The sequence below is a fragment of the Dioscorea cayenensis genome, chromosome 13 (assembly GCF_009730915.1).
Source record: "Dioscorea cayenensis subsp. rotundata cultivar TDr96_F1 chromosome 13, TDr96_F1_v2_PseudoChromosome.rev07_lg8_w22 25.fasta, whole genome shotgun sequence".
NCBI lineage: Eukaryota > Viridiplantae > Streptophyta > Magnoliopsida > Dioscoreales > Dioscoreaceae > Dioscorea > Dioscorea cayenensis.
This window is the reverse complement of record NC_052483.1, coordinates 6,809,584-6,823,464: the sequence shown is the minus strand read 5'-3', so window position 1 is coordinate 6,823,464 and position 13,881 is coordinate 6,809,584. Positions and strand designations below refer to the sequence as shown.

General features: G+C 32.4%; 1 protein-coding gene across 1 annotated transcript; it reads left to right on the top strand.

Annotated features, from left to right (window-relative positions):
- Positions 1-2,191: 2,191 nt before the first annotated feature.
- Positions 2,192-3,388, top strand: LOC120274960 (acidic endochitinase-like). The gene is made up of 2 exons (XM_039281494.1): positions 2,192-2,722; positions 2,987-3,388. The coding sequence occupies exons 1-2, from the start codon at positions 2,192-2,194 to the stop codon at positions 3,386-3,388; spliced, it is 933 nt and encodes a 310-aa protein (XP_039137428.1).
- Positions 3,389-13,881: the final 10,493 nt, after the last annotated feature.

Genomic DNA, 13,881 nt, shown 5'->3' with positions numbered 1-13,881 from the left:
TGTGATTATATAATTTAAGATAAACAAATATATATCAACTAGTAATTTTTGAATTTATGGACATGTGTTTAAAAGATTGTAATATAATGTATAATTAATTTATTTTTTTATTATTATTTAAATTTAATTCGATAATTTGAACAATGGGTAATAACGGAGTAGCGAGTACTCTGCAGGGTATACTCTGCACTCGCGAGTAAGGGGTAAGGGTATGATTTTTTTACCCCAGAGGATACGGGTAAGGAATGCGGGTATGGGGTAGGGGTTACGGGTACGGGTAAGGGTTTTGGCATACCCTACCCATACCCTACCCGTTGCCATCCCTAGTGAAGAAGAATGATAACATGTAGGATGAGCTTTGGTTAAATTTTTTTTATTATTTATTAAATAAATATTTAGTGATTAATTATTGTTGGTTTATTTAATTTCCCGGAAGACACTTTAAAGGACCGTATCTAAATTCTTTGAAAAAAAAAAAGTAAAAAGGTGAAGAAAAAAAAAAGAGTGAAATAGAGAGAAAGATGTGAAAGGAAAGAAAAAGAAGAAAATAATTAGTGTTAATTAAAAAATAAATAAAAATTAATTAGTATGAATAGGTATAAAATTACTGTATACGTGGGCCCGGGACAATGACAGCACGAGCTTTGAAGTGCTTTGCATTATTATGTTTATATTTATATATTTCATGTTTTTTTCAATATGGCATGCCCTCTCATCATTCGTCATGGTTTAAATTCCAAACTGTCAAAATTTTGTCATAACATATTTATATTTAGCAATTATTAACTTTATAAAGATATACAAACAAAAAGTAAAATGACATATATAAAACAAAACACGTGCTTTTTTCATGAAATTATTTGTGCCGACACAATCTCATAATACACATGCCTATGGCTAGGTCCCACAATTTTTTTTAGGCCCCATATTTTTTATTTTTTAAAATTATATTTAAGATTTTTATTTATTATATTATCCGCATAATTATAATTTAAAAATTATAATTATTTTTTTAAACTATAAAACTTAATTTATGATATATCCATATCTAATAAATTTGGTATTATAGTAGGCCCCATAATATTTTGAGGTGCCACAATTCATTTTTAAATTATATTTAAAAGTTTTATTTATTATTATCTTTTTACTTAATTATAATTTTGAAAATTTTAAATGTCTATTAAAGTATAAAACTTAATTTATAATAATACCACTATCTAATTAATTTAATGGGCCCCTAATTTTCTAGGAACCCACAATTCATACTTTTTTTTCAAAAGAATTAAAACAATTATATTTAAAATTTTTAATTATTGGTTTTCTATACACATAATTATAATTTTGAAAATTTTTAAACTATAATACTTAATTTATGATGATATCAATATGCAATAAATTTAGTCTTATAATATGGCTCACAAAGATTAAAGGGTCCCAAAATTCATGTTTTTCATAATATCACTATACAATAAATTTAATCTTACAACAAAGCAGTAATATTCAAGGGCCTCACATTGCATGCTTTTTTTCAAAAGAATTTGTAAAAAATTATATTTTTAAATTTTCAATTACTATTATCCTATACACATAATTATAATCTTAAAAACTTTAAATATTTTTTAAACTATTATACTTGCTTTATGTTAATATCAATATACAATAAATTTGGTCTTATAATAGGGCTCACAAAGTTTTTAGGGCCCCATAATTAATGTTTTCTTTTTAAAATTATATTTAATATTTTTATTTACTATTATATATTATTATCCCATATGCTTAATATTATCTTATTATTGAGTTTTTTTATAAATTACAAATATTAAACGAAAGATTAAAAAAAATCTCAAATCTCTAGATATTTTTGGATCAATATTTTATTTTATTGTAATTATTAATAATTGTGATTTATTATTTTACAAAAATAATTTTTAAACAAATTATTATGCCTAGGGCCCCATTTTCATTCATACTGGCCTGATGATACACAAAGTACTTTCATTTCTAAAAAGTATAAATTCAAACAATATTTACAATTTAATCTCAATAAATTCATGACTTACCCTCCAATACAACCAACTTCCTATCTTTCTAGAAAAAAAGTTAGACCTTATTTTACCCGTTCTCATTCATCTCTATATATAACCCTAATTAAGGCCTCTCCTTCATCTTCATATATCACAAACCCTAAGTAATGGCAACCCAAAAAACCTTAACCCTCCTCTTCCTCCTCACATTAGCAGCACTATGCATCACCTCCAACGCTGGCATTACCAAGATCACCACCTACTGGGGCCGAAACAGAGATGAAGGCTCTCTAGCAGAGACATGCTCAACAGGAAACTATGACATTGTGATTATAGGTTTCCTTATAGCGTTTGGCAACTTCCAGACTCCAGTCATCAACCTTGCAGGACACTGTGACCCTTCTTACTATGGTGGTTGTTTTAGCATTAGCAATGATATCAGGGCTTGTCAAAACCAAGGTATTAAGGTGTTTCTCTCTCTGGGTGGAGCTGCCGGTAGCTACACACTTGTATCAACTGAAGATGCTCAACTGCTGGCTGATTACCTTTGGAACAACTTCCTCGGAGGCTCATCGTCTTCCCGGCCTCTCGGAGATGCTGTTTTAGATGGTATTGATTTCGATATTGAGGATGGAACTAGTGAACATTGGGACGAGCTTGCTCAGATGCTTTCTCAGTATAGTCAAGAAGAACAGAAGGTTAATATTAATTATATAACAACTTACAAAAAAAAATATTCACTTATATATTTGTTTACATTAAAATACAATTAATAAAATGTTTAACGATCTTATATAAAAGTATTACATGATTTTTTTATATAAAAAAAAATATAAATAAACTACTAAAAATGTATTTAAAAACAGATAAATTAGTGTATATATATATATATATTAAAATAAAGTATCATTAATTCATTCACGTACGTCTAAATATATATATATATATATATATATGTGCAGGTGTATTTATCAGCCGCGCCACAATGCGTGTACCCGGATGAACGGATGGAAAAGGCACTCTCCACGGGACTTTTCGACTATGTCTGGGTGCAGTTTTATAACAATCCTCTATGCCACTACTTCTTCTGGCTTAATTCTTGGAACCAATGGACTTCAAGTGTGACAGCTACTAGCTTCTTTGTGGGGTTGCCAGCGTCGCCGGAAGCTGCAGAAAGTGGGTACTTGCCACCGAAAACTCTGATCTCTCAGGTGCTCCCTTTCATCATGGATTCGGACGAGTATGGGGGTGTCATGCTTTGGAATCGTTACTATGATCGTTTGAGTGGGTATAGCTCTCAAATTAAGAGTGTTGATTTGGCGTTGTTACCAAGGAATACCTCTGCAATTAGGGCTAGTGTTTGATCAGTGCTGTAAGACCTTCACCATTGTAATGGGAAGGGAATAATAATAATAATATAATAAAGAGCAAGAGTACTTGTTCTACTGTTTTTAATTATTCAATAAGTATATATCATTCTCAGTGATGCTGAGGAGTTGGTTTATTTCAAGAGTGTCCACAATATATTACTCTGGCTGAGTAGTGAAGTGGAATTTCATCTCAATATATATATATATATATATATATCTATATATATATAAAGGTCTGCTATATATTATTAAGAATTATATTAAAAGATATAACCTTCCAAGCAAAAGCTACATTTTTCCTTAGCTCAGTTCATAGATATAAGCTCTCAACATGTATCGAGAAAAGAGTGCTCGAAAGAAAAATGATTCAAAGAAGATTCATAAACATGTTTTTTTTTTTTTAAATAAAAAGTGGTAAACCACATTCATTAAAAGACTGAAACACCATATACAAAAACGCACTACCCCCAAGGATATGAACGAAAAGAGACATAAAGCAAATCAGAACCACCAGAGGTGATTACAAAACAACAAACCAACCAACAGACAAACCTAGAGGAGAAATTCTCTAGAGACAACCAGACTAGCAACCATTCCAACACATTTTTTGGCAGCAGATACACTCCCTCTCCTTTTGATGATATATTTATATATATATATATATATATATATATATATATATATATATATGATCTCCAAATAAAAGTAAACAACTGAATACCACGGACTCAACCACATCGTGCAACAGCACGATCCACACGACCCACTTCTCAAGTAACAACTCTATATGAAGTGATACAACTCACCAAACTAATTACAACAGCTACATACAAAGACATTGACTCAGCATGCATGCTTACACAATACAATACACACACCAATTTACCATACATCATGAAGCCATTAAGATGGAAAATAAGAGATCATTTTCAAAAGCCATAACCACTGCCGCAATGCATCCTTCTCCTTATCCTCTGTTCTACCTCAACTCAAGCAATGGAGAGAAATTAAGACTAAACCGGCTATGCAAGACCTTACTTTTCTATGCCCACGACATTATTCAAAGCTGGAACATGGCCAACACCAAGTCAAGCATAGTCTGAGCTCCAGTGTGGACCAACTGAACTACACATGGCAGTGTCATGCACTATGGCAATGTAATCACTTTCGACGTTCCTATAACTATTGACAACACAAGGACACTACAAGAAAAACAAGAATTTGGCATGGTTTTTATTCCGTGTCAAATTTGTCACAGAAATTGTCACGAGACACAAGTTAGTGCCAATGTTGTCACAGTATTTAGCACGATTACCAAATCATGACAATTTTGTCACGGTATTTAGCACCATTTATGTTTTTGTCTAAAATTTTGGATTTTGTATATCATACACATTTCATTTTTCAATTTTAGTTGCATGCATACACTATATATATCTTAATTAGATTAACCCACACATCTACCAAGCTTGCACCAGGTGTCATGTTTGCAATCCTAGGGAAGATTTTAAACAATGTTTAAGTTGTAAAGTGGACTGTGACAGAGAAGAAAAAGAAGAGAAGCTATTGATTAGAGAGAAAGTGCAAAATATCGATAAAGGTATAACTAGATTTAGGTGAGGTGATGTCTCCCACCCCTTTATTCTTTTATACATTTATGGTTAATTATGTGCAATAGAATTCTTTTCTGGTACAAGTTTTCATATTTAAAAGATGCAAATGCTTAATAATTTTGAATCTGTCCATTTATTTGGACGTCCCCCTCAAACAAAAGTTGTGTTAATATGGTGAGTTTAGTTCTAAGACTATGAAGTCATTGTGTTGGTAGCCTTCTAGTGAACAAGTACATTAGTTGGTTTTTAGAAATCCTTTTGGTACGTTGTCTCTGATAAAGTGCTAATCAATCTATACGTGTTTTGGTTTAGCATGAAGAATTAGTTTTGTTGCGAGTTACGTGGTTGTAATATCATCACACTGGATGATTAGTCTAACTATGAAAGGAACCTATATTTCATTTAAAGCATTCTGTTAGAGTGCTAGATTTTGAGACCTTGTTTTGTTTAATTAGCGGATAACCAAGATGTTAAATTTTGTCCATTTCTTCACAAATACTGGCTATTTCTTTACTCTTGGATTTTCTTTATATATAGATTTATATATATATATATATATATATATAGGGAAAACATCATCTAGGGACGTCCCTAGATTTCAATTCTATGGATGTTTTTAAATCTAAGCCGTTGGATCATCATCCGATGGTTGATTGATTATATAAACACTGTACACCTTTTACTGTTCATGATCACTGTACAACACTGTAGAACGCGGTTTCTACTGTTCATAATGATAAGAACCGTCAGATTTTCATCCGATGGCTACTATGGACATCCCTAGATTTGAAATCTAGGGACGTCCCTAGATGATGGGTTCTCATATATATATATTTGGAAACCTTAAATATTAGTAACCACTCAGTGATAGGGTTTCTATGTGCTTTTTTATCCGACTGACAAATCCGACTGACAACAGTTGTGATTTCCAATCTGAAAGTATCAAGAATCTCTGATTGCATTTAATATTGTTGGTGGAATTTATCAGTATCCCCATTCATCTTCATCTTCTTTTAAAAGAGGATTATTGTCATTTGTTTAATCTAGAAGTTAACTTTTAAGGACTTTTGTGAAAGCAAATTCTTCTTCATGTATTTTTTAAAAAAAAAATGTTAATAGATGGTATTTGCCTCTCGTAGTTGTGTATACAATACTTGTGGAAATGATATTATGCAGGATGATGATGTTGTTCATGTAGAATGCCTATGTTAATTATGTGTTGCTCTGATCATGTCACTAGAGTTCTTTATTAACCTATGTTGCTGCCTCTATTGTTGTTATGTATTTTTTTATAATATTATATAATTTATCATGGAGATCTAATCATATGTTCATAAGATTGTTTATTTTTTAATGGATGCAGGAAGAATTTGACAAAGCAATGTATAGTAGATAAATGCAGCGAAGGGGTAAATGAGAATTCTATTAACCAAGATGAATTATGGGATGAGATAACCATCAGGAGTCGTAATAGAGTGGTAGGAAAGGGTATATTGTTAGGTAGATGTTTTCATCCGTTGACAAGCCACGCTTGGGATCTTCTGAATCAACTGAACAACTTCGCGACAATGTTAAGGAATTGGAGGTGGAGCTTGCTAGGTCGCGTGTTGAGGCTGATTTACAAGGTGCTGGACCTTATTGTTGTTATGCTATGACTATAATAACAAAATTTTTTTTATTTTAAAAATGTTGCAACATATATTTTGATGAAATTAAATGTAGGTTCTATTATTAAATAAATCCATTTGTAATTGTTTTAAATAAAACTGTGCCAAATTCGGTGACAATAACCATGCCAATATCCTTACTAAATTAGGTTCTATTATTAAATAAATCCATTTGTAATTTTTTTAAATAAAATTGTGCCAAATTCTGTGACAATAACCATGCCAATATCCTTACTAAATTTAAAACTGTGAAAAAAAATGTGCCAACAACTATGTTAAATTTAAGGCGTGCCAAAAATCATGAAAAAATGTGCCAAAAATAGTCTCCATGCCAAAAACCGTAACATGACCCACCATGATGAAAACCATGACAAACGAAACCGTGCCAAATGCTTTGACAAAATTCACACTATAAACCATGCCAAAAACCATGACAACTGATGTAATGCCAAAATCTATGACAAACTAACCCATGCCAACAACCATGACAACATCCACAGTGCCAATAACGGTACCAAACAAAACCATGACAAACACCATAGCAAAATAATCATGCCAAAAACTACGAAAAAAAACAGTGCTAAAAACTTTGACAAAACAAACCATGCTAAAAACGATGCCAAAAAACCGTGCCTAAAGCCATGACAAAATTGGCACAATCAAGTAAAATGTGACAAACTTTGGTACAATTTGACTATTTTGTGACAAATTATATTGGTCACGCATGTTATACGCACGGTTATGTTTTCATGCCAAAACTCAGTTTGTTACAGTTTTTTGGCTCATGTCCTCTCTAAATATGTCAGATGCGAAAATTCCTGTTTTTGTGTATGTGTGGTAGTATTTGTATGCATGATAAGAAAGAAGTGGATACTTCATAGCTTGTTATGTGTTTTTTGTTGAATTCTAGTGATTATAAAGGGACAATAAATTTTATTGGAGGTGATCAATTGATGAAGAATGGTGAAAAATGGAGATAAATCAAGTTGACTATGTTGTTGTTTTTTTTTCAATGAAAAAACTCACCCTTGTGTTATTGGTTGCTACCCATTATTTTGAACCTCAAAACTGCCTTTGTGTGTAATTAGAGTCACCAATGTGTTATCATTCATCTCAACTCTTACCCTATAAATGGGAAGGGCCTTTGAATCTTGAAGCTTGTGTAAGTTCCTAAGAGTTTTAGTGATCATGTGAAAAAGTAATCAAGCTATGAGAGGGAATGGTTGTGAGAAAAATAGTTCTTGAGTAAAAATTATTATAAAATCATTTGAGTGTTCTTGAAGATGTGTCACACCAAAGAAAGTGTGTGTGGTGTAATTTTATACTCTTGAATTATTCTTCAAAGTGGATACCGCATCGATAGTAGGGAATTGAACGTGGCTCATTTAAAGGTTAAACTGTATAAACTGTATAAGTTCTTGAAGATGTGTCACACCAAAGAGAGTGTGTGAGAAAAATAGTTCTTGAGTAAAAATTATTATAAAATCGTTTGAGTGTTCTTGAAGATGTGTCACACCAAAGAGAGTGTGTGTGGTATAATTTTATACTCTTGAATTGTTTTTCAAAGTGGATACCGCATCGATAGTAAGGAATTAAACGCGGCCCATTTAAAGGTGAAACTGTATAAATTCTGGTTTTTTGTCTTTTCTATTTTATCTTTTTCTTTTATTTTACTTTTATATCATTCTTGTAAAAAAATAGTTTAGGATTCTTTACCCAACAAATTCCTAACAATTGGTACAAAAGCCTAGTTGTTCAAAAGAACAATGTCTAATGAAGAGTAATCTGCCTTGCGATATATTTGCAAAGTTTGACTGCAAGGACTTTGCCTTATAGAAGATGCATATAGCTACTATCTGATGACGAGTGCATAGACGACGTGGCGTGTGCGTACATGGAGAAGTATGACGCAAGGGCATTTCAGTAATTTGGCGGGTGACGAGATTTTTATGGTTGTACCGGGTCTATTTGATGGAAAACGGGTCAAGGAACAAAAGTCACAGTTTGTGTCCCACAACCTCGTGAGTCATACCAAAATTTGGCCAAATTCCATCGTTTAGGCCTCGAAAACCCTAATTTTGCCATTTTTAGTAATAATTGATTTCGTTATATCTTAGGATAGAAATCTCTGATTTGAGGACCATTTGTGGCAATATTCTTTATTTTGTTAGATCTTTATTTTCTTGCTGATATTTGAGAATTTAATATTTTTGGTAAATTTTTGAATTATCTCATTTTTTAGTGTTATTTTCGCCTATCTAATGTAAGCCTACGGGTAAGAGAAAATCAGTTTTGTTATCACTATTTTCTTGAGTAATAAGATTTACTCTTTTTTTCCAATTCCTGGCTATGTTTGATCAACAGGGTTTTGGACAACTTGTTACCAGGCATTCGAAGGCGAATCAACGGGTTTCAAGTATACCGCTGCATCACTATCCGTATATTAAGAAACTGAACCTTTCCTTTTGGCTGAAACTACAAACTATAAAGGTAAAAGAATGGAAGCTCCTTGATAGGAAAATGCTTGGAGTTATCCGCCTGAATCTCATAAAGAATGTTGCTCTTAATGTGGCAAAGGAGATATGATAAGTTCATAACTAAATATATTTTTATATTATTTTATATAATTAATTGGCATTGATTGTAGCATCCATTTGGAAAACGATGCTTAATATGGTGTAAAAATTGATTCCATATCACGAGCAATGCGTAATGAGTAAGCGAGAGCTAAAAGAAGCCATGTTGAAGCAATACAAGGAAGAAAAAGCTCTCTCGACATCAAGAACAAGGGAATAGGCCAGACCGAAGACGTTAAGGTCCCTTTACAACCATAACTTATGGCCGTAAGCCTCATCTTGTGAAGTTTACGGTCCAGCATTTATAGGCATTTATGGGCCTGTAAGCAGGAACAAAACTGCCAAATAGAGGGACTTACAGGCACGACTTACTCCTGTAATCCTGTAATCCTGGGAATATATATGGTTCATCTAAAGGAGTTTACTGGGAGCATGAGTCCGCCTAGAAATAAGCCACTTTTAGAATGAGATTTCTCTTTCCATGATTCTTCCGAGTGAGTTGACATAGGATTCTAAGAATAATGCAATCGTAGTAGCAAGTATTAAGGAGATATTCTAATCTAGCTTTACATGGGATTATGATCAATTACCTCGAGAGAGGGATTAGATAGTCGTACGATTTGTGTTTTCTAGATAGAGTTTATCGAATGCAATGCAGCCATAGGGTAGTTTGTACTAGGAACTCTCTCGGTTCATGTTGAGAATGGGATAATATGATTTAGAAACTCTCTCGGTTCAACTGTATTGCAAAACCTTGTGCAACATTATCTAGGACTTAACAAAACCCTAGAAGAATTCTATACCAGAGCACCCTTTTTATATGCTTGATTTTCCACGATGTTACTTTTGTTCCACTTCTTAGTTTCTATTTCAAATTTATTAGTCACAATTTCATTTAGATTAATTCACGACTTTTAGAATTAGTGCTAAATATTCTCTAGTTCAACGTGAATCGATAACCCTACTTTTTTTAGCATCCTATACTACTTGATCTACATGTGCACTTGCATTTCATAGTTGACATTAGTCTCTATTATTGATGAATCGAGAGATCCACCCTAGTATAGACATACCACAATTGAAGAAAACTGATGAGTGTACAAGATGGATGTATTTTATATCACTTTGCACACTCATTTGACATGTATTAGAAACTATATTATGGAATTCAATACTAAATATGAAATATAGTATGTTTTACATTCTTAGGGGCTTAAAGCGATACTTCAAGATGAAAGAGAGCCAAAAGAAGCATTCTAGACCTTAAACGAAGAAGTTGGAGCTTTCTCGGCATTATTTGAACAAGGACAAGGCAAACTGGATAGCTTACGGGCAGCTTAAGGCCGTAAGTCAATTCTAGAGGACCTTGCGGGCATGCTTATGCCAGTAAAGGTGATTCATAGTCGATTTAGAGGACCTTACGGGCAAGGCTTATGCCCATAAGGATGCTCATAAGAACCATCCATAGGAACTTATGACTGAAACTTACTCCTATAAGGGCAGTCGCAAAAAGCAGAACAATGAAGTTTATTGTCCATTCTTTACGGCCGTAAGTTGGACCGTAACACAAACAGAAGACCTTATGGACTTGACTTACAGCCGTAACTATTCTTGTAAGGCTCACGACTATCTTCTCCAGCTTCCTTACAGCAAGTCCTTAAGCTTATAAGCAGCCCATAAGTAGAAGGGTATAAATAAAACTTATGAGGATTTTTAAGGTTATTCTTAGTTTTCTTTGGCTGAATATTGGAGGCAAAGTTTGGGAAGATAAGAGATGAATCTTCAACACTTAAGGGGTGATTTGAAGGGAGATTTGGATAGTTTTAGAAAAACATATTTGTAAAATTTTATTTTTTGCCTTTTGATATTTAATAAATTGGTTAATTAGTAACAAAAATTTTAAAAAAAATTATTGTTGTGCAACTTGATTTTCTATAAATTAGTATATATATTATTAAAATATATATACATATTAAAAATATTTATGAAAATCCATTATTAATTTGCCTTGTTCACTTTTTACTTGTCCTATAAAAAAATATTTTTGTCCTCTCTACAAAAAATTTTTGAGCCACCTATATAAAAGTTCTGGCTACGCACCTTGGTATAACGAAATAATAAAATGCTCTTTCCTTGTTTTCTTGAAATATTATTTATTGGTCCTATATTGGTTTTTGTATTTATCATATTTAATGTAATAAGAAATAAATGTTTTTTAAATATTTTTATAAACAAAAAGTTGAGGGAAATATTTTCACTTTTCCAAAAGAATATCATTTTTATGGGAAGGTCTTATTGATTTTCTTAATGTAAAAACTAATTTAATGCCCTTAACAAAATTAATGATATCGAATCTTTTTTACACTATATTTCCTAAAAAAATAATGTAAGAAAATTTTTAGGGAAAGATTTTTCACTTTCAAAAAGAGTATGGGTTTAGGTTTTCATTAGAAAGTTTTTATTAAGTATTTAATGTGAAATCAATTTAATGCCGTATTTATGTAAATCAATTTAATGACTGTTGATGAAATTAATGTTATTAAATATTTTATATTCATAATATACATTTAACAAACTAATACTTTCTTTTTTTAAGAAAGAAAGTTTCTAATTTTCAAAACCTATGGCAGTAGTTATGTATCTACCTATATATATATATATATATATATATCCACATATATATATGTAAAAGACTAATGGGTATTGGTGCAAGCTGAGGAGGATTTAGTAATTATTTCTTATAAAAGAAAGTTCAACCCACTTAAAAGTTTTTTGTTTCTTTATTTGTTTGGTTTGGCAAGCTATCTTATCATAAAAGAAAATGGCTTCGCTAGTGGGATAACCTGGAGCTAGCACAAGGAAAAAAACTAAATAAGAATATTTTAGAAATCAATGGAAAAAATCAATTAATCTCAATATTTTTTATGCAAAAATAAATAAAAAAAATCTTGTTGTTGTTAAAAATATTTTATAAATGCAAAAAGAATAATAAGAATAAAGAGCCAGAATATTTACCAAAAATCCTTTAAAATTCACCTCTTGTTCTTCTTTTCGTTTTGTATTTCTCTTTCTCTTTTCCTTTTCTTCTATCTATTTTACAATACATAAGATGGGGTATTCACGAGCTTTACAAGAGTTGAATGAGCGAGTCGAGGATTAATTTGATCTGACGGTCCAAAATACTCTAGTAGGTGAAATAATGCTGATATTGGCGGACTTTGTTACAATACCACATGAGCGGTTGCTTCTGAGTTTTTCTAGATGGTGCATGCAATGCCGCCACTACAGTGCTCTGTTATAGTAGGCAACCATTATAATATTTATTTATAACATTCCTCATTGGATGCCTACGACCAAAAGATATGTCTCGTTAAAAGCGCTTGCTAGGGAAAAACCCGAGTGGGATAGAAACCTGGCTAAGGAAAAAGTACATTATCTTTGGTATATTTGAGGATTCTTGCCTACATTAAAAACCTTGCCTCGGAAAAACCCATTGGGATAAAAACCTTGGCGAAGGAAAAAGTCTGAGTCTCCCACCTCAAATAAATAATTTTTAACTTATATATAAGTACTTACATCCTTAAATCTTCGTCCAGATTTTTGTGTATAAGTCTGGTAGATGCGACTTAGAAAGTGATTTTGTGAATAGATCGAACGATTCTCATTGGATTGAATCTTTTGAACTATAACATGCATGCTTTACGGAGATCATGAGTGTAGAAAAATTTTTGGTGATATATGTTTCCATTACATCGCTTTAATATATCCTCCTTGTGTGATGAAATACAAGCACTTTGTTGTCTTCATAAATGCATAGCATTTGTTATTCATGATGGTAATTTGCATGATGATTATATATATCGATCGTAGATCGTAACCATTGGCGTTCACGACTTGCTTCGTGACTAAATTTCGACATGAGTTTGATGAAGTAAACATGAAGAGTTTGTTTTGTGGAACATACATGAGATAGATAGTACCATTGTGAAAATATGTACTCGATGCGAGACCGCCCTTTGTGAGGATTAGAGCCGGATACCTGCATCGACAAAGCACTGTGAGAGTTGGATAAGATTCTTGTGGATAAAATAAGCCCGGATCTATAGTTCCTCATAAATAGCACACATCTTTGTCCTTTCCGGTGTCTTACGTGCCGATTAACGGTGATTTATGTATCTTGCCGAGATTTACTACAAAAGGCACTGTCACAGTCTTGCGTATTATTCTGCGAGATACGTTAATGCCTGTGCGATTAAGCCGATATGAGTTTACGGACCAGGAATGATTTCTCCTTCTTGATTGGAGGAAATAGATCTTCCCGAACATTAAGAGTGCGAAGGACTATTAGCGTCTTGATAGAATAAGCCGTATTGAATCTCTTGACGCTGTATGGGTTGATTGATGCACTGATGTGCTTGAGGATAAGTGCTCGATTTGTATGCCAAGACAAAATTTGGTTTTTCCCAAATCTTTCATTTCAAATTCCTTCCTCAGATATAATCGGCAATTACGATTTCTAGGGAAAGGAGTGCCTACAAGATTTAAAGTCATTCATATATACCTGCTATCACAACAAAGCGAATTGGTATAACTTTTAATAAACTTACCACATGGACGTATACTATCATTTT

Excerpts from the sequence above, each read along its gene's own strand:
- LOC120274960 (XM_039281494.1), top strand. The coding sequence starts at position 2,192 with ATGGCAACCCAAAAAACCTTAACCCTCCTCTTCCTCCTCACATTAGCA. Across the intron at positions 2,723-2,986 it reads ATAGTCAAGAAGAACAGAAG|GTGTATTTATCAGCCGCGCC; the intron begins GTTAATATTAAT and ends ATATATGTGCAG.